Source organism: Pipistrellus kuhlii, unplaced genomic scaffold (genome assembly GCF_014108245.1).
Source record: "Pipistrellus kuhlii isolate mPipKuh1 unplaced genomic scaffold, mPipKuh1.p scaffold_m20_p_7, whole genome shotgun sequence".
Taxonomy (NCBI): Eukaryota; Metazoa; Chordata; class Mammalia; order Chiroptera; family Vespertilionidae; genus Pipistrellus; species Pipistrellus kuhlii.
In genome coordinates this window covers 17,047,849-17,068,714 of record NW_023425573.1, presented here as the reverse complement: position 1 = coordinate 17,068,714, position 20,866 = coordinate 17,047,849, and the positions used below count along the sequence as shown (strand labels likewise).

At 55.3% G+C, this 20,866-nt stretch overlaps 1 protein-coding gene across 2 annotated transcripts; it reads right to left on the bottom strand.

Moving 5' to 3' along the window:
• Positions 1-2,647: 2,647 nt before the first annotated feature.
• On the bottom strand, positions 2,648-15,488 carry WNT10A (Wnt family member 10A). Of its 2 annotated transcripts, none has more exons than XM_036422020.2 (4): positions 14,862-15,488; positions 13,620-13,882; positions 6,166-6,342; positions 2,648-3,703 (listed from the first exon to the last, which is right to left on the bottom strand). In XM_036422020.2, exons 1-4 carry the CDS (start codon positions 14,975-14,977, stop codon positions 3,246-3,248), a joined length of 1,014 nt encoding a protein of 337 aa, XP_036277913.1. In that variant the 5' UTR covers positions 14,978-15,488; the 3' UTR covers positions 2,648-3,245. The 2 variants fall into 2 exon arrangements, with proteins under 2 accessions (XP_036277913.1, XP_036277912.1); XM_036422019.2 differs by having other exon boundaries at positions 5,963-6,342; positions 14,862-15,481.
• Between the last annotated feature and the right edge of the window lie 5,378 nt (positions 15,489-20,866).

Here is a 20,866-nt window from a genome sequence, read left to right as displayed (position 1 = left end):
TTGCTTTTCACCCACCAGGGCCCTCCTACAACAGCCACCAAAGTCTACCTTTGCTTCTCTCTTTTTGCCAACCCTAGGGTCTTGGGAGGTTTGGATTTCTGGTCTCCACACTAAGCTGGCTGCTCCCCCCTGCTGCCTGCTGATCTGTCCACCACCCTCATTCTGCCAGTTCCCCCCATTCCTCCCGTTGGGACCTTCCAGGTTCCATTAGACCAAACTACGTTTTCCTTCAGCAAGATGACTCAGTGTCCATCAAGGTGAAAGGTGTTGAGGGTGGAGTGGTCCCCTTCTCCTCTGAATGTTCTCTGGTCCACCTTCTGTTCCCATTTCCAAATCTCAGCCACGGTCCTCTCTGAGCTGTTGGACAGTTCTTCCATCTACCTCCCCTGTCCCACTTTATTTCAGCCCATTTCCCCTATTTGCAATCAGTATATTGATTCCCGCCTCGCCCTTCAGCCAGTATGCATAAGCCCAATGCCTCCTGGGCCCCATTTCATCATCTCCACATCTCCCTTTGGGCCCTTCCCAAATTCCACACACCCCTGCCTGTTCAATTGTGGGATCCAGCTTTGGTCTCAGGACTCTAGTCAGCTTCTGGCCCAGACAGAGGATGGGGGTGGGCAACACCCTATTTGTTCCTTCCGCAACTTTCCCTGTCTTCCTTTCCATGTCAGACTAGCATATATCAGATCACTATGACTCAGCTGGTCTGGTGTCCAGCCCCCTGCCACACCTCACCGCCCACCCTTCCTTCTAGAGGCAGCATGCTCTCCAAAGTTACACCTCCTGCCTCCAAATTCCAACCCTGATCCTATATCGCCCATTTTCAGTCTCTCCTCCCCCAGCTCTGTCTTCCTTAAGCACGGGAGGCAGAGGAGGATGGGGCCAAAGCTTCTGCTGTAGTGGACACTGCTGGGGGAGGAAGTGTCCACCTCCTAGTCCTCCATTCCCCACGTGCCACCATTATCCCCCTTCCCTCCTCCTCCTCCTCCTCCTCCTCCTCCTCCTCCTCCTCCTCCTCCTCCTCCTCAGAATGGTATGGCAGGGAACCCAGCCCCCACAGCTCTCCTGGGTGAACAAGAGGAAAGGAATGAGGCAGGTGTGTCTGGCTGCTCCTGCTTACCCCTCCTCCCTGGGGACTCTTACCTGCCTGCCTGCCTGCCTGTGGAGCTGTCTTTTGGGGGATGGTGAGAGAAACCCTGTATTCCATAGAGGCAGAAGAGCTGAGCATGTGAAAGGAAGCCATGCTGCCTTAGCATGTCTGGGAGCAGGCATTTAGAGGGGAAGGAGCTGAAGACAAGCTAGTGAGGTCAAAGCTCCCAGCTGGTGGGCCTACAGGGGTCCATCCTATCCTTCTTATCCTTCCCTAGGGGTAGGGAGACATGGGGCAGGGCTAGGGAAATATGAAGAATTTTTGTAGGCTGGCAATTGGGGAGAGGAATGACACTCTGTCCTTGTCCAGTTGGTCATGAAGGGTGGCATTCTGGGGTGACCTGAGGCAGACAACAGGATCCCCAACTGTGAGCAGGAGGAGGCCTGGAAGAAGAGGTGAAGCATTCTTTCCCTAAGATCCTGATCCCACCTTCCTCTCCACTCCCGCCTCCTCTTTGAGGATCTGTTCCAGAAAACATCAGATCTGAGAGCCAAGGAGACTGTGACACTGAACCAGCTCAGCACTTTTCACGGGGACATGGGGATGGGGATGTGCTTGCTGACCTAAGGTCTCCCTGAGTTGGGGATCTAGGGGCACAAGAGGTCCAGGAAGGATGCCTCCCTCCCCCACCCCAGCCTTATATACCCACCTCCCCTGCCCGGACTCAGAGAGACCAGAATCCAGACAGTGAGTCTCCTTGGCCCTCCCCCGCCACCCTTCTCCCAGCCGCACCTCCTAACCCCACCTGCTCCCTGGGGCACTGGGCTGGGTTGAGCTGGGTCTTGCCCAGGATTACTCCTCTCAGAGTGCCTCCTGTCTCTGCTGACGGGTGCTGTGGGCACAGCCACTCGTCCTGGCTTCTGGCAGAAGGTTCAGATACAAGCCGGACTGCTAGAGCTGTGGCATCAAGGGCTCTTGATCCAGCCCCTTGTCAACATCCCCTGCCTCCACTCCATCCAGTCCGGGCCCCATCTCTGGGTGGGAAGACAGCTCCTAACTGGATCCCCTGCTGTCAACGTGTCCTCCTTCCGCCAGTTCCCCATGCAGTAATCCAGGTGGGAATTAGACCATGACATTTGCCTGTACCTGCTTAAGACCCTGTGAAGATTTCCATTCCTCTTAAATGAAATCCCAACTCCTTACCTTGACCTAGGACACAGATTAGGACCCTCCCCCTGCACCCAGCTCCTCTCCTGCTAATCTATCCCTTGATTTCTTCACTCCAATCACACTGGCCACTTTGCTATTCCTCATCAGAGCTTTTGCATTCCCATGGCTTCTGCCTGGAAAGCCCTTACCCTCAATCTGTGCATGGCTGTCCTTATCATGGGGCCCCCAGCAAGAGTGTCACAACTCCAGACCAGTCAATGGCTTTATCTAAAGGAGCCCCACTCCTCCAAATCACTCTGCATCCAGCACCCCGCTTTATTTTCTTCATCACACATAGCATTGCAACGTTTTGAAATGAACATCGTCTGAAATGAACCTGTTTACGTATTTACTTGTTTATTGTCCATCTCCCCCAGCCACAGTGTAAACTCCAAGAGGGCAGGTGCTGTCTCTCTCATTCACATCTGTATTCCCAGCACCCACCCCTCGTCCCCTGAAGAGTACCAGGCCACAAAGAGTGCAAAATAAATATGTGTTAACTGAATGATGAGGGGCAGAAGCCTGTCAGGGAGGGTGTCTGGGCCTCTCTAGGATCTCTGCAGCTCCATATGTCCATTTCTTCTTTTCAATCCTCTTCCCGCTGCCCAGCAGCTTCCATTCATTCCCTCCCACTTCAGGGGAAGGGGTGAAGGATGAAAGGAGATAGGCGTGGGGTTGGCGGCTGACACTCGCCCCAGCCCAACTGAGCAGCCAGAGCTAGGAGCCCACAGAAGTGAGCGATGAGGTCTAGACTTTCCCCGCGATTACACACCTGAGGACCCTCAGAACTGTAAGGTTCCTATACGATCACGTGACTCAGCCTCCTCTCCCAGGAGCCAGGGCGACTCTGTCAAGGTCTCCATCGGCAGAGGAAGGGCCAGTCTCAGGGAGGGGAGCCTCCCGCTACTTGCAGACGCTGACCCACTCCGTGATGCGGCACTCCTCACAGACCACGAAGCAGCACCAGTGGAAGCGGCAGTGGCAGCGCTCGCTGCGCGTCTGGCGCAGGATATTGTGGCCCCGGCCGCAGCACATGCTGCCGCAGCCGTCGGGGCCCGCGCTGCTCTTGTTGCACAGGCGGCCCACGGTGCCCGCCGAGTCCAGGCGCGGCTCGCGCTCGCAGAAGTCGGGCGACTTCTCGAAATAGACCAGGTCTGCGGGGCTGGCCCGGCGGCGCGGCCCGGGGCCGCCCGGGGCCGGAGAGGGAGCGCCCCCGGGGCCCAGCTCCAGCTGGCCGCTGTTGCGGTTGTGCGGCCTGATGAGGGTGGCGCGGTGGAAGCGGTTGCGCAGCAGCGCCCCCACCGCGCGGAACTCTGGCGTCACCTGCCAGCAGGTCTTGAGCTGGCAGCTGCCCGAGGTGCCGTGGCACTTGCACTTCCGCCGCATGTTCTCCATCACGGCCTGCAGAGGGAGGCGCGGTGAGAAGTGACCCAGGCCACCCCACTGCCCTCCTTCCAACACAAGACAACGGGTCTGAGAGAGCCAGAGGCTTTTTGAAACCAACTCCCATTGCACTGAGGCCCGAAGCGGGGGTTGGAGGGCGGGGGTCGCACAGCCCCTGAGCCAGGCGGTCCAGAAGAGAGATCTGCCTGCTCTTCTGCTGCTCTCGCACCCACCTCCCAACAGGCCAGGCCTTGGGGGAATTCCCTCTTTCCTGCTCACCCCCCTCCCGCCCCCCTTTCCCAGCACCTGCAGGGGGCCCTTGGGGCTGGAGGCTCTTGCTTCCTGAGGGGGGATCCCAGATCCTCAGGGAAATTCCCTCTCTTCCATCCCTCAGGTGGGGGCCAAGAGCTGGGGTTTGCTGGCCCCACTACATCCCAGCCCCAAAGCCTCTGGCCTTGCTCCAGGCTGTGAGTGGGGGCTTTGGGGAGTCTGAAAAAGCCCCTTTCCTCCTCTGGGCCCTGAAACCCTTTGCAGGGAACTTAGGAGGGGGGAGAGGGTGGAGAGACAGCCCTCCCCCTAGTATACTGTCTGGGGCTTTTTCTGTCCAATGTCGAGTAGCACAGTTCCTCCTAAGAAGCAGAACACCGACTGGGCTCAAAGGCTTTACCTGAACACAGATTGGGAGCAGAACACAAAGAGCCAGACCCGCCAACCCAGTGAAAGTGGAGAGAGGTTCCCAGACCTCCAAAGGAGATAGTTAGGGAACAGAACCTACTCACGCCCTGCTCTTCTCTGGCACGATCCTCACCAGAGGACTCAGAGGGCGTTGACCACATCCTTCTCTCTCCCCATTCCACATAAAAAATGCACCCTCAGACAGGGAGAGCAATGACCTGGGACCCTCGACCTGGGCAAGAGGGCCACAGACAGACCCCCTGCTCATCCAGGTTTTAAAGGGCTCCTCAGCCTGTATGTGCAGCCTGTGGTGTCAGCACCACGTGGGAACCAGCCCAAAGCCTCCCCTGGCCAACAGCTCCAGAACATCTGCTTCCCACAGGCAGCAGCCATTAATTAACCAGTTTAACGATGAGGAGGAGGCGCTGCTGGTATGGGCTGGGAGAGTAGTGAAGCTTGGGAAAAGAGCTGCATGGACAGGGCAGGGCTGGGTGGGAGCTAGACTTGACCTGAGGGTGGATATGCCTCAGTTTACTTCACCTCTAAAGCGAAATGGGAAGAGCTAAGTCAGCTTGGAGATTTTTTTTTGGAAGGAGAGGGTGAACCATCCTGACCGAGGGCCCAGGAGAAAGGGGAGTGAGATGGAGAAGGTGCCAGCCAGAGTGAAGGGAAGCCAGGACCAAGGCCTGAGCAGGCCCAGCAGGGCAAGAGAAGGGGCAGGGTAGGGGTGGAATAGCCAGGAAAGGAGAGTGCTGAGTTACCATGACGCTTAGTGTAGATGTAAGCAAAAGAGCAGGGTCTCAGAGCTCAACTGCCCAGAGGCGAATCCTGCTTCTACCCCTTTCTCACTGGTTACATCTCCTTCGGTCAGTTTAGTCGCTCTGTGCCTCAGTTTCCATATCTTAACCTGAGGTTCATAATAGTACCCTCAATAGGTAGTTGTATGATTAAATAGGCTAATATGTAGTAAAGTGCTCCAAACAGTACCTAACTCAGAGTAAGCACTCAATAAATCTAGTTTATTATTACTTTGTTCTCTCTCTCTCTCTCTTCAAATGAATGAGACATTTGAGGTAGCATGACCTTTAGAGGGTAGGGGAGCCTGGGACACAGTCCTACAGAGGTTCCTAGGAACCTCACTTTGAGAAATTCCCCATTCTGCACAGAAAGCTTGGGGGAGAAAGGGTTGCAGCAGAGGATATCATGGAACACTAGAGTGGATGGCCTTCTGGATGATCCAGTCCAAATTTCCCACTTCATAGGGGAGGCAAGAGGGTGGCAGAGCCAGGCCTAGACCCCTGAGGTCTGACTACAACCTGTCTCTCACCATTTTCCCCAGAGGAAATGGGCAGAGCAGGCTGCCCAGTAGAGGGTGAGTTAGTGAGGGCAGGGGTTGTTCCTGCCCTCTATCCCCAGGCCTACTCAAGTGCCTGGCACTCAGTAGATATCCAATGCATGTTTGTTGACTGGATTAGGAGGGGGCGATGAGAAAGTTACTGAGTTAGGGGGAGCCCTGTGATTCCCAGGGGAGAGGCAAGCTGGGGAAGGGGAGGGCCCATGGCAGAGGGAGTAGAGTGAGGGGCTGGGAAGGGTAGCTCTTACCTGCCTACCAACTCGGTTGTTGTGGAGTCTCATGCGTGCGTGGATGTCTCTGTGAGGCTCCCGGGAGTCCAGAAAGTCTTTAGAGAAGCGCTCCCCAAAGCCCACGTCAGGGCTGCAGCCGCCCCACTCCCAGGAGTCCTGCAGGCCAGGGCTAGCAGGGGGCAGGGCTGGGAGCTCGGGAACCCCGTGGCTCAGGCCCTTACCCCTCTGCAGCGCATCCAGCTGTAGGCGGTGCAGCTTCCGAAGGAAGGCCTCCTCATCCCCGCGCCGGGATGCGTCACAGCCGCAGGCCCTCAGTTTGCCCAGGGCACAGGCATTGGAAACGGCGTGCACTACCCCGGCCGCAGCGATGGCATATGCGAAGGCACTCTCTCGGAAACCTGCAGGTAGAGATCCAGGAAACTTAGGCTCTGAGCAGACTTGACAAGCCATCCCTCTGCCTTCCCTACCCAAGCTTCTCACCAAACAGAGGGGAAACTGAAGCCCAGTGTTGGGAGAAGGCCTGTTACAGGGCACCAAGTCAAAGGGGGTCATAAAGCACACCAGAAATCCTGCCCAGAGCATGCAGGTGGTGGGAGTCTCCCTCATAATCCTCCTTTTTGTTTTGTTTTTAAATATATTTTATTGTTTTTTTACAGAGAGGAAGGGAGAGAGAGAGTTAGAAACACTGATGAGAGATAAACATAGATCAGCTGCCTCCTGCATACCCCCTTTTGGGGATATGCACACAACCAAGGTACATGCCCTTGACTAGAATAGAACCTGGGAGCCTTCAGTTCCGATTTCAGCATAACCCTCTTTTTTGGCACTTATTTCCCTGTTTCATTAACATCACCCTTAACAAGCTCAGAATTTGTGTCTACATCTCTCCTTTTGGACAGAAGATATCGTATCTGTTAAAGATTCTCCTTCTTCTTCTTCTTCTTCTTCTTCTTCTTCTTCTTCTTCTTCTTCTTCTTCTTCTTCTTCTTCTTTTAAATCAGGGACTTGCCCTAGCTTGTTTGGCTCAGTGGGTAGAGTGTTGACCTGTGAACTGAAGGGTCCCAGGTTCGATTCCTGGTCAGGGCACATGCCTGGGTTGTGGACTTGATATATATTTAAAATAAAACAAAATCAGGGACTTAATCTATTACCTCTTATAATATTTGCATTGTAAAAATAAGCCTGCAGAAGGAAGGCAAATTAGGTAACCTAAAGAATAAATCACCAGTGATTGAGTTCTAGGTTGCAGGAAATGTTGGGCAGATGGGCAAGTCAGAGGAGCTGGTGTCCTTCTAAAGCTCCTGGCCCCAAGATTGCCTGCCTGGTTGTCTCTCCCCCCACCCCCTCCAGGTTCACCATAGAACCTTTCTGGGGCCAGAATTGAGAGGCAGGGAAATCAATTGGCAGAATTTCCTCTTTTCCTGTCCACAGGACATTCCTGAACATCTAGGTCAGCTGGAGGTTGTTTGAGGAATACTAGAGGTGAGCCCTGTGCTTTGCATGGGGTCAAGCAAAATAGTGTTGAAAACTGAGAGGCACTCAAGCTAAGGCAGACACTTTCCCTGAGATGCCAGTGATGGTAGGTGAAGGGGAGATGGGGGCACAAAGACTCCCTCATGAGCCACTCTCAGGGGCTCAGGGTTGGGCTAACCTGGCCACTGACTTATCTACACTGTTTTCCTCCTTGGTGTTTCCAGCCTGAGCTTTTCTCTGGGACATCCCTGGTAGGTCTGGGCCTGTGGCAGGGGAAGGCCTACTTGCAGAAGAGTATCTGGCTCTCAGACCCACAGCTGCTTCTTGCTTATTCTGCATCTGAGAAAGGACCAGCTGTGAGCAGGTGCTGGTACAAGTTTCTGACCAGTCTCTGAACCTGTGATGGCAATGAAAGACGCTAAAAGTAACAATAGTCCTCACACAAAGAGGAGTCTACCTTTGCCATAGGCCTCTGCTGAGGAAACCCAAAACTAGCCAGAGGCTGAAGGCCTTGGGGGATGCTGGAGGTTCAGAGGAAAAACTAGGGCCTTCCATTCAGCATCAAAGAATGGAAGGACAAGCTCTCAGAGGACTTAAAGCTCCAGAGAGCCAACCAAGACTGGACAGAGACCCCAGCCCAACCTTACCATGTGCACTCCTGCCCAACCAAACAAACAAAACAAAAAACAAACAAACAAACAAACAAACAAATAAAAAAAACCCCAAGATATATAGTCGTAGTTAAGAACTTAAAATCAGATTGCCTGGGTTCAAATCTAGGCTCTTCCACTTACTAGATGTCAATAGCTAAATGACCTTGGCCAAGTGACTTGACTTCTCTGTGCCTCACTTTACTCATCTGTAAAACAGGGTTATTATTATCTGCCTCACTGTTGTTCTAAGGATTAAATGAGTTAGTAAATTTAAAGTACTTAGAAAAATACTCATAGTAAGTATGAGTTAATGTTATATAAACATTAACTATTAAGTTCTTCCTGCTGTCTGACCTCACTCACTATTTCTATAGTTTCGGGCCATTGCTTTTTGTGTCCCTGATCAGGGACAGAGCCCAGAAGCTCACAACCCACTCTACAATAAATTACTTGGTTCACCAGAAGCCCATACAGCAGACTGTCCCTCTCTATTTTCTCTTTCCAACTTGTGGTATCTTTGGGATCTTTCCATAAGAAGCCAGCTATGAACAGACAAGAAGAGATGGGTATTTGCTGGAGCCTTCAAAGGGGATACTGGGAATTGGTGGCAGCTGCAGAGGAGTAGACACTGCTCTGGGAGATGGGGCCCAAGAGAAAGGAGGACAGATTCACGCTGAGGAGCACACCCTGTGTTTATCCATTGCCTTTTGTCTGTGGATCTCTGAAGCACTTCTCTTATTGCTGAGGGAGTCATCAGCCTGCTCCTTAGACAAATGGCAATATTCAGATCTCAAGAGGAAGCCCAGACCTCAGAAATCTACCCCCAAACACACACACACAAACACACACACACACACAGTGAAAGGAAGATGCCCAAGGTCATGGGGCTTATGGAGCTGGACCCAGCCCCAGCTCTCCCAGTTTCCAGGCCTGACAACTTTCTGCTGAAGGCCTTTTGACAGGGAAGACCTGCTGCTGAGTAAGAGACCAGGTAGCCCAGGTCCCAGTTCCCATGGCCCTGACTCTGAATGGCACCAGGAAAGAGCAAGAGGCTGGTCCAGGAGGGTGTGCTAAGCCAACCATCATATTCTAGGCTCTGTTACATTCAAGGATAGGCTGGAGGAATCTGGAGAAATCTAGTCCACAGCCTGCAATGACCACCCATACCTACCACAGGCAGCAAAAGAAACCATTCGTGGTCTCTAGTAGCTGTCGCAGCCCCATGTAGGTGTGACCAGGCAGAGTTTGTGTGGCCACCCTCTGTTCTAAGCATCCAGGCTTGAGAAGTCCAGCCCACTGGGTCTGCCTCCAGTTCCCATTCAGGGCCCCAGTTTCGGTCCTGGCCCCGACTGTCTGGAGCAGACGCAGGCACTGTGCCATCTGGCCAGCTGGAGGGGTGAGGGGTGGGGCCATGGCCAGCTGGGCTGCCCGGAGCATTGGTTGGGATGGGGGTGGGGGGCTCGTTAAGACGCACAATTAGCCTCTCTGCCTTTGATCTGGGACAGGGACTGCCAGCATCTAAGTGGAGTCAGCTGCTGCTACAGGCTGAAGCCAATGGCCAGAAAAGGGCTGGGGGAGGAGATTTGGAGGGTAGGGAAGTGTGGAGGAGAGAGGATTCAGGAGCCAGTGGGAACCTGGAGGGGGTAGAGAAGCTTGAGCCTTGCCCATTTGAATCAGACAGGAAAGGGGAAAGGTCTGGTCTCCATTCCCTCTGTGCAAACAATTTGTGCGTGCTCATGTGCCTGGGCTGAGAGGGCGAGAATTGTGTGCATACGGCAACACTTAGGGATGACACTGAATGTGGCTACATGCTTGCACAAACATGGGTAGGAGTGTGTGTGTGCATGTCAGTTTTAGTTCTTGGACTACTCTTACATTGCACAGTTCACCTCTGGGCACAGAGATCGTGGTGGCCTTTTAGCTTGGGAGGCAGTATGGCAGGAGTTGAGTGGACTCTTTAAAGTCAGCTGGCCTGCACTTGAGTCCTGGTTCTACAGCTCACTTACAAGCTGTGTGACTAAATGCAAGTTATCTAACCTCTCTTAGCTTCATTAGGAAAAGGAGGATAATAATAGGACCTATGAATGGGGATTGTTTGAGGACCCTAAAGTACAGATAAAGTGCTTTAGAAGAGTGCTTGGCACAACACAAGTACTTAGTATGTGTTGTCTGATCTATTGGATGCCATTAGAATAGTGGGATCTTAGGTGACCTTGAGATACGATTGCCTGTGCCTCTGTGTCCCCATCTGAGTTCTACCAACTACCCCAAGCCTGGAGACCTAGGCATGAAACCAAGACTCTGTGAGGATGAGTGTAAAGAGGAAGTGGGAGAAGAAAGAACCCAAACCTTGGAGAACAGAGACTGGACTCTAATCTGCTGGCTTCTCCTGCACTAGGAGCCTGGCTTGTTGTGGGGCCTTCTATCAGTTTCCAGTGGGTCTGGGTCTGAGGGAGGGCAGTACCTAAACTGTGTGGGAGCTCCAGAACCTGCTGTGTGAATCTCCTGCCGTCTTCTCCATCAAGCCTCTCCTTGTCCTCCGATCCCTTCTCACTCCAGGGTCCAAGTCCAGCCTGAAGAAGCCCCTTCCTCAAATCTCCCTCTGGTCCCTGAGTGAGAGATGGGTTCTCTAGTTCTCACAAGGAAGAGCTCCCCTCTAGCTGGTCTTCTGCCAGCACTCCACCCACCCAGGCACTAACGCTCTGGGCCCTAGAACTAAAAGCTGGGAATGTCAGTGCCCTTGACACTTAGGTCACAGCTGCCCCTGCGCTGGATAAAACAGCCAGTATGGACTGGGAGTCCTCTCACAGCTTTTTTCTGACTCTAGCCTCCTAGAGGCCCCTCTCCTTGTCCTCCAACCCCAGGCTTCAGTGCGTGGGTGTGCACACACACACACACACACACACACACCTATCTCCTCTCCTTGGCTGGGTAAAGCCCTGTTATGTGCCTTGCCTTCCCAAGAACACACTCCAGGTACTCAACCTCCTTTCCTTCTCTCTCCTGCATTAGAACCCAATCCCTCAGCCCAACCCATCTCAGGAACGGTGCCAGGACAATTAGATGACAGCAACAGCATTAAAGTGGAAGGCCCAAGGGACCACCTCTTCCCAGCAGTTTCTGTACTTTAAACATGGCAGGATGCACCTTCAAGAAACCCTATTGGCAGCCTAGGCTCAGCACCTTAATATTCTATGTGGCAGAACTGAGGTCACCTGGCTTGGACAGCCCACAGCTTAAAAAGAAGTGACACTGTGGAAAGGGCCTATACCAGGGGCTGGCTGCCCCCAAAAGTGGTTCCATGGGACTTAAATTCAGCTAGTCCTTCAGGTAGAGCAGGAAATGACCCCCATGGGGGTGAACTGAGAAGTGGAGATGAGAGAGGTCCTTTGTGGGGGTGGGGTGAGGGTAGGGGAAGGGGTGGGGGTGGCAATTCCGTTCCAGAAGCCTAGAGTCCCATCCTCCAGGGAGAGGTACAATGAGGTGTCGTAATGCCTGGAGCAGAAGCCGCAGAGGTGTGCGACGATGTTCTGAGGCCAAAGGAAGGAGCCCAGCCTCCTTGCCAAGCCCAGGAGTCGCTGTCCCGCCCCCTCCCCGCTTTGGGCGCCGCCCCGTCCCGGCTAGCCCTGGCAAGTCTCCCCCTCCACCCCTAACCTCTCCCCCTACCGTCCCCCCAGCTCACCTCCCGCTTATTAAACTGCAGGTGAACCCGGGAGCGCCTGGCGCCGCGCCAAGCCCGCTCGGTGCCACCGCTCGGAACTCGCCCCCCGTGTCCAAGACCCTGCGTCCTCCGCCGGGCGCAGGGCCTCGCCAGGGCGCAGCCATCGGAACGCCTGGCTCGCTCGGTCTGGAGGGGACAGGAGGACCAGAGGGGAAGAGGGGCGCCGAGGCCAGGAGGGGTAAAGAGCTAGTTTTGCCCGCCCTTCGGAAGCCGCAGGGCTGAGTCCCAGGGAGCGGAACCGAAGCAAAGCACCCCGGTGTCCTCATGGCGCTGGAGGGAGATCGTGGCTTCGGGGAACTCGGGTGACCTAGAGACCCCCCGGAGTGGGAGCGGGCACACGGCGGCGGCCAGGGCGGGGCAGATGCGGAGGCCTGTCACTTGGGGTTGGCCGGCGCCCCGCCGAGCAGGGCGGGGCGGGCGCGGGGGTCCGGCCAGCGGGGTCCGGGCCCGCCGCCCTCCAGCGGCTGGAGAGGCTGGAGATCGGCGGGGCGGGCGGCGGGGCGGGAGCGCAGGGCCGGGCGGGGGGCGCCCTCTCGGAGCGGCGCGGCGGGGCCGGGAGCCGTCTGCCGCGGCCCGCGGGGATTAGTTCGCGGCTGCATGCCGCCACACGCGTCGGGCTGGGCTCCGCCAGGGAGAAACAGCGCCCGGGGCTCGCGGGGGAGGCGGGAGGGAGAGCGCGCGGGGGCGGGGCGGGGCGGGCGGCCCGGGGTTGGGCTGGGGGAGACTGGGAATGCTCGGATGGGGTCCTGGGAGGGGTCCTGGTAGAAAGGGGAAGGCGCTGGCTTTCTACGTTCTCTCTGTTGTTGGGGGTCCATTGGAGCCTTATTCTCCCCAGAAGCCGCAGACCCCTAGGCCAAAGGGTAGAGGAGTACCCCTCCTTCCCCCTTTACCGTCAACTGAGAATTGGACAAGTCCCAAGGAGCTAGGTCTCCACACCGTCCCACACGGGTCCCCACACTGTATCCCCTAAGCAGCTGAGTAGGAGAGATGGGTATCCAGCCGGCCAGGCCAGGAGGCAGGACCCCTATCCTTCCCACAGCACCTGACTCAAGGCCTAAGATACCAACCCAGGAGGTAGGAGAGCAGAACTGAGTGACAAAACCTTCCTAGATCTCCAGCCCAGGCCATTCTAGGGACTGCCCAGGTGAGGCCTGGGTCACCTAGCAGTGAGGAGGGAGGGCAGGAGTCTAAAGTTTCTCTGTGTCGTGAGGGAAAAAGAAATTGGCAGGGCCCCCAGGCCTACTGGGCTGGAGGCACACACACCCAGTGCCTCTGATTCAGAGAGAGCTTTCCAGGGAGGTGAGGATGACACAGAGGCCTGTGGCATATCCTGCTGGGAAGAGCTTCTTCGGAAGTACAGACCTTTTACCTGCCCAGGCTTCCCTCACCTACGCCATTTGGCAAAAGTCCCCCATGCCTCCTCATGCTGATTCTGGGTACTTTATCACAGGCGTTCTAACCTCAGCGCTGTTTGCTAGGAGGAGGGTAAGTGAGGCAGGCCACAGATATAGATAGTTCCTGGGCCTGGGATAATGCCATGCCAGTGACAGGGCAGGATAACTCAGGAGTCCTCTTCTCAGGCATGGAACCTGCCACCCTGGGGCCACACAGCCTAGCCTCAAGCCAACTCTTCCCCCATTTGTCTGCCCATTACCCCCCTCACTGTGGGGGGGGGCATTTCTGAGACCAGATAAAGGTAGTGTGGCTGGCAAATGGGCACCGAGGAGGTTGCCAGCTTGAGGGAGTGGGCTGGGGATGGCTAGCAGATAGGTTCTAAGGTGGAGGTGCTGGGAGGGGCAGGCAGAGGGGCAAGATGAGGGGCAGCTACCTCTGCTGAAGATGGGACTCTCGTAGGGGATCTTATTTCGAGTCTCGAGACTAGAGCAGTTCCAGCGCTGATCCCGGAACTGGTGCTGACATTCATGGATGGCGATCTGGATGCCCTGGATGGCCGAGGCAGCCACGTCAGGGTGGCGCACGCACACCTCCATCTGCCGCCTACTCAGGCCGGGCAATGTCAGGCACACGGTGTTGGCATCCAGCACGGGCTCCGGGGGAAGGCGGAGGCCCAGAATGTCGTTGGGTGCAGACCTGCAGAGTGGGATGGGGGTGGGTGAGTGTTTGGGGGACTAGGAGGGCCCCATCTAACGATACACAGCCTGTCCCAAAGGCTCTAATCCCCTGGCCTTTGGGTTTCGGCCCCTCAGTGTACCCCTAATGCATTCTCTTTTCCTTGACCTTCTCACCAGCATCAACTCCAACAAAACCCACCCAGCGGCACACCCACACAGGTAAACATGTGCAAACGCACACATCTGGAATGCCTGCACACACAGTATCTTATAAGTACATCTGCAGACATGGATGCTTACCCACACAGCATTCCCCAGAAGACCACTCTTTAAGACATGTTTCAGACATATTCCTGAAGACACATTGAGGTGAACACCCAGACCCACTTACATGCATGCACACTTCACCAGACATGGTTACAGACACAAACAAGTACACATAGGTGTTCATCTTAACATTTAGGAGCTCTCACATTCACATACCTGTGCACACAGACTGCTATTTACATAACACACCTTGCTGGGCTCACTCAAACACACACACACACACACACACACACACACACACAACCCTTCCATTTTCAGTACCTCACTGAACCCACCTGGGACTACACCCTTCCAACCCCCAGCCCTGTCCCTGCCTGTGAGCCTTCTCCAAGGTGGAGCAAGGCAGTTTGGACTTATTTCTGGGTTGGGGTTGCATGCCTCCAGCACAGCACTGACTCCAACTTGGTACTTGCCACACACACACACACACACACACACACACACACACACACCTTCCCTTCTGGTAGCCATCACTCTCCTGGGCACTGCCCTGTCTCCCTGCACTGCCCATATTCTGCCACCAGTTCTACACCTCCCAGGAGGACACTGACTTTCATTGGGCAGCAGGACTTTCCTGCGACACTGTCCCTCCCTCCTTCCAGGGTCCCCGAGGCCTCTGCGGCTGGGGGTCCCAGCTCTCTGGGAAGGCGGAGCATAAGGTGAGGGCTCACCTGGGCAGGGCGGCAGCCAGCAGCAGCAGGAAGAACAGGAGCGCGCAGAGCGCGGGCCGCGGCTGGGGCCCAGGTCGGAGAAGCCGCAGCCAGGGGCAAGGGTGGGTGCTGCCCATGGCGCGCGGGCCGTGATGGGCGGGGAGCAGGGGGCTCACAGCCCGGCAGGACCCTCGAGCCAGGGGCGACGGCGCATGATCCGCGGGGGTCGGGGTGGCTGCGACACGGAGCTCCGACCTGGGTCACGGCTCCGGGAGCAGACGGCGCCCGCCTCCCCGCTCCATGGGGCAGCGCCCCCGGGCACCGCCCCCGGGGGGGGGGAGCAGGCGGGCGCACCGGGCACCTCCTGGCACAGGGGTCCAGGGAATTTCCCGAGGCCCCCCTGCGACAACTCCTGGTGCCTCTTGAGGGTAAGGGGGGCCCGGAGGTGCTGCGGGCTGGAGACGAGAGGCTGGGGTGCCGGGCAGCCCCCCGGCGCTGCCCCGCCGAGCCTTCGCTTCCGAGGGCGTGTAGGGCGGCGTGTAGGGCGAGCCGAGGTGGGGGCCGTGGGGGGGGCGGCGCTGTCTGTGCTGGCCTCGCCGCCCAGAGAGTGAGTGACTGTCCCAGCTCAGGGAGCTCCGCCGCCTCCCCAACCCCCAGAGTGTCTCAGGGCTCTACCCCACGTGACGTCACGACGGGGTGGGGGAGTGGAGGCGTGTACGCGTCCTGAGGCCACTGCGTCCGCTCGGGACTCTGGGTGGGAGCGGACACGCGGGGGGTGGGGGGGGGAGGAGAGGGCAGGGGTCTGTGCGCACAGGCACAGGGAGGTGCTGGCACTCCAGACGTGCTGGTTTGTGTTGGAAGGTGTGTGTTACTGGGAGGTGTGGGTGCCTGGCGGAGACACAGCTGCTGGGGAGCGGGTCCCCCCCCCCCCCCATACACACACCTGCGAGGGTTGGAGGGGGGAGGGCTGCCCCTCTGCTCGCCTCCCCCACTTCAGGGGGGACTTCCCAGGCTTGGCTGGCGAGGCAGGTGTTGGATCCTGCAAAGGGGGGTTTGGCAGCTTCTGGATCTTGCTCTCTCCTTCGCTGTGTGACCTTAAACAGGTGCCTGCTGCTCACTGAGCACCCTTAGCTGCTTTGTGAAATGAGGTTAACGAGGGCCCCCTCGTCTAGTCACCTCATCCAGCCAAGGAAGATAAAATTGCTGGGACTCCAGTAGTAAATGCTTGTCTGGGCGCAGAGCACCCAGAGGTGGCACACCCTGGGAGGGGTGGGGTTAGAGAGCCTCTTAATCCCAAAGGTGTGCTTCAAGGGCGCCTTATTTCACCCTCTTTTATTCGCAAGAAAACATTTAGGTTCAGAGAGGGTTGCGATTTACTCAAGGTCACACAGCCAGTAGGTGGAAGAGTTGGAACCAAAACACGTTTGCTTGATCCTGAGCACAGCAACAACTGCCCCAACACCAGGTACTGCTTGCCCTGGCCCTGCCACTGGTAATTGCTCCACTGGGAGCTCCCCAACACCAGCTTCCAGCTCAGGCTCAGGCTCACTCCTCTCTGGTATCCTTCCTGTCCTCTCTCTGTAGCTGAACACTGGGTTCACCTCAATACAGGGTGAGTGTACTAGATCCAGGCAAGCACCCGAGAGCCGGAGGGTTGGGAGAGAGGCTTCTGTGCCTGATTCTGGTTCTAATCTGTGCCCTGATAGTGAATCCTACTCCCGCTGAGGCTTTAGCATTCTCCTCTCTAAAATGGGCACAAGCCTCCCACTTTATACACACACCTCCTGCCCACCTCACTGCCCTCTCTCTGAAGAGAGCCCCTGCTGGTTTAAGGACAAAGCACAGAACCTCTGGCCGCAGAGACAAAAGGGGCCCTTTCCTGGAACTGGCCCACCCCGAGGAACTGGCGGAGAGGGGTGGGGCCTTCTCTGTCCCCAGACTGTCAGGTGGTGGAGGCAGCCTGAGCAATAGCAGGCTGGTGGCACGCTCCCCCTTCTCTCCCCCCTCTCTGCCTGTAGCCACTGCAGCTGTCAGGAATTAAGGACTTGAGGCTGTGGGGGATGAGGGTGGCAAGGAGGAGGGGAGAAGATTGGCTGGACAGCAGGAAAACAGCGGGGGGGGGGGGGTAGGGAGCAGGGGCGGGGCGGGGAGAGCAGTCTGTGTCAGCCAGAGCCTTGTTTGACCCCAGCTGCCCTCTGCTCACCCCCCCCCCCACAATGTTTCAGGCACCATGCTGCAGGCACAGGAATTTGGAACTAGACTTGGGGAAGGGTATAGAGAGGGACAGGGCAGCACCAGCCTCAACACAGGAAGGAGGCATGGACCCAGGGTGAGAGAGGGCCCCAGAGGAAGTCATGCTCCCATTGGCTGTGAGGGAAACGGAGGCCCAGAAAGGAACACGCTCCATGAGGAATGGGTTCCTCATCCTTACTCCCTGCCTAGTGCTCACACTAGCATTTCCCAGTACCCATGTGCCATATGTATCCCTTGGGGTGGGCCATTGTGGGAAATACTGCTTCCAGTCCCAAGCAGCCCAATCATCCTTTCCAGGGGCAAGGCCTGGACATCTGCATTTCTAACTAGCATCCCAGTGATTTTTATGAGGATCACATTCGGGAAACACTGATCTGCTTGAGTGGCTGATTTTTGTCCTTCAGCCTCCGTCTAATGAGGGAGGGTCTCTTTGCTCTCCCACCCCTTGCTGTTCACGAACCGTAGACATGTGGAGGAGAGGGAGAAGGCCCTTTTTTCAAAACCCCCAGGAGGCAAATAATGTTGCCCAAGCCCTGCTTGCACCAGGGCGTGGTTCTGGCCTGATGTCATGAGGGTTCAGAAGCACCAAGCCTGGGGCACCTCTCACAGTTTGGGGAGGAGAGGGCCTATGCAGGGTCTTGGCCTACGTGCAGATGAAGCCCAGAGAGAGTGCCTGCCCCAGCCTCATATGACCCATGCCACGGGCAGCCCCCAGGCCCCACCCTGGCCCTGCCCTGGGCTCTGGCCCTCAGCCCAGCCCCAGCCCCCGCAGCAGCCTCAGCGCAGCCTGAGACCACAATTACAGGGGCCACTGAGGGTGGGGGAGCACCATGGCTGAAAGGGAGCTCTGAGAATGGTTCCAGCTGTGGCGGCTCTGGAGGAGGTGGCAGGGAGGGGAGTGCTGGGGAGGCACCAGGGTGAGAACAGGTGGGCCCTCAGTCCTGATGCTCTGCCGGAGACGTTTGTCTTGGTGAAGAAGAGAGGGAAGGAGTCTCAGATGGATAAGGGAGTTTGTTGTCCTATTGTCTAGGTCTCAGGGGCCACCACCCCTCAGCAAGGTAAGGGAGCCTAGCTTGCTGCTTCAGTCTCCCAGACACCTAGTTTGTTTAGTCATTGAAGGGAAGGGGAATGTTTCTGGAGCTCTCAGCCTACAGCTGATCCTGGCCCTTCCAGCCAGCTTCCCCATCCTTCTTGCATTCAGGCTGTGTGTGTGTGTGTGTGTGTGTGTGTGTGTGTGTGTGTTTAATTTTTATTAATATATTTTATTGATTTTTTTACAGAGAGGAAGAGAGAGAGGGATAGAGAGTTAGAAACATCAATGAGAGAGAATCATCGATCAGCTGCCTCCTGCACACCCCCTTCTGGGGATGTGCCCGCAACCAAGGTACATACCCTTGACCGGAATTGAACCTGGGACCTTTCATTCCGCAGGCCGACGTTCTATCCACTGAGCCAAACCGGTTTCGGCCAGGCTGTTCTTGATATGGTCACTCACACATCTGGAGCATCTCAGTACTTTCCCGCCATCTCCTTGATTCCACATGTCCTCCATCACACAGCCAGCAGGAAGCCTTGGTGACTCAGATTGTGTCTGGGTCTGAGCAATTGGGCCAGCAAGTGTATGTGTGTGTGTGTGTGTGTGTGTGTGTGTATGATGGGATATTTTTGAGTTCTGCTTCCAGCCTCCTCCCAGGCAGCAGTGCAAGAGCCTGATCCTAAAGCGGGCCAGGATAATGGTTAAAATGGTGCCTATGGAGCCATCACTCTCACCCTTCACAGGTAGCTGTTCCCAGACTCCTGCTAGGCGTAGTCACAGAAGATGGACCACTAACAAGTGACTAGCACTTTAAAGATGGCAGTGTATCCCTGACCGGTCTGGCTCCGTGGATAGAGCATCAGCCTGTGGACTCAAGGGTCCCAGGTTTGATTCCAGTCAAGGGCATGTACCTTGGTTGCGGGCACATCCCCCCCTCCCCCCCAGTAGCGGGTGTGCAAGAGGCAGCTGATCGATGTTTCTAACTCTCTACCCCTCTCCCTTCCTCTCTGTAAAAAAAAAAAAAAATCAATAAAATATATTTTTAAAAAAGATTGCAGTGTACTCTTACAATGTAGTACTAATAAACTACCAGGCACTCTCCCCCCTTTCCCCCCCATTTCATAATGGGAAAACTGAGGCTCAGAGAGATTAGCTAATTTGATCAAGGTTGAGCTAGCAAAATAGGTCTTTTGTTCATTGTATCATGCTACTTCCTCTGAATTCCTTTTAACATGCTTGGATTGGTATCAGTTTATGCCACTGCCTCAGTTTCCTTCTCTGGCATCATGGAGGAGAATGTCCAGAATTACTCACCCCATACACTCTCCACTCCCCCCGCCCTCTCCTGGACCTGGAAGTAAAGATGGGGAGGCAGGCATCCCAGACAGTCTGGAGCCCTAGCAGCTTATCCTAAACTGTCTCTGGGTCTCCTGGCTTCCTTTCATCCTTTCTCCTGCCTACCATTCTGAGTTCCCTAATTGTTCTGCAGGTTCTGATGGTCCCTTTTAATAGGGAAACTGGGCTCTGTGCACCCTCTGGTGGTCTCTGAAAGAAGTTCGGGAGATTATTTTTTATCAAAGAGCTCTGGGGAAGGCAGAGATGTGAATAAAAACCCTATCTGCGGGAAGCTTCATTTCCCTTCCACATGGCCCACAATGTCAGTTCCTCTCTCTTCCCTTTGTAAGTTACCCAAGTCCTCTTGTACGAGAAGTTCTGAGTCCAAATTCTCCACTATGCTTCCCTGAAGCCCAGGCATTTGACTTGAGGGAGCCAGGAGAAGCAGGAAGGAAAAACCTAGATGTTCCTTCCTACCCATAGCCCCTCTCCATACATGCCACATGCTGAGGCCTGACCTGATCCTTGAGAGCTTAGCCAGAGTAAGTGATAGATGTGGATGGAGGGCATTGAGGGGGGAGGACAGATGCTCTAGAAGCCATAGTTAGGGTCTGGCACGTCCAGGATGAGTTCTCCTTCCTTCTGTTTCATTTGAAGAACTCTGCCATCCTCCCTGTGCCCTTACTCTCTGTGGTCTTGGTGGGGCTGTCAATCCCAGTCAAAGTAGTACATCTCTCTGACACTGTTATTTCTTCAGGAATAGGCAAGACCCAAGCTGACCCAGTCAGGGTCTTCCTCAGGACCTAGGCTTAGAAGGCCATTCTTTTTCATATCACTAGCTCTAAGAATGTAGGCATAGAGCTATCATTTAGAGAAAATCAATCTGCAGTAGGCAAGAATGAGGAGGCATGAAAAGAGAGGCAGAGTTGGCACCGGTTTGGCTCAGTGGATAGAGCGTTGGCCTACAGACTGAAAGGTCCCGGGTTCAATTCCGGTCAAGGGCATGTACCTTGGTTGCGGGCACATACCCAGTAGGGGATGTGCAAGAAGCAGCTAGTCGATGATTCTCTCTCATCAATGTTTCTAACTCTCTATCCCTCTCTCTTCCTCTCTGTGAAAAATCAATAAAATATATTAAAAAAAAAAAAGAGAGAGAGAGAGAGAGAGGCAGAGGTAAGCAGAGACAGTAGATCTGGGGTGGAGGTGGGAAAAGAGATGTATGACACGCTTTGGGACCCTGGGTTCAGCTGTGTCTGAATTCAGTTTTACCCCTGGACTTCCAAGGTATAAGACCCATTAATTAAATTTCTTTGGACCAAGCTAGTTTTTTAAAAAATATGTCTTTATTGAGTTTTATAGAGAAAAGAGGGAGAGGGATAGAGAGATAGAAACATCAACAAAA

Bases quoted from the DNA above. Each gene is read 5' to 3' on its own strand.
- WNT10A (XM_036422019.2), bottom strand. From the start codon at position 14,977: ATGGGCAGCACCCACCCTTGCCCCTGGCTGCGGCTTCTCCGACCTGGG. The intron at 6,343-13,619 runs GTAGCTGCCCCT...CTCTACCTGCAG, and splicing joins GAGTCCCATCTTCAGCAGAG to GTTTCCGAGAGAGTGCCTTC. The intron at 3,704-5,962 runs GTAAGAGCTACC...CTCCCTCTGCAG, and splicing joins ACAACCGAGTTGGTAGGCAG to GCCGTGATGGAGAACATGCG.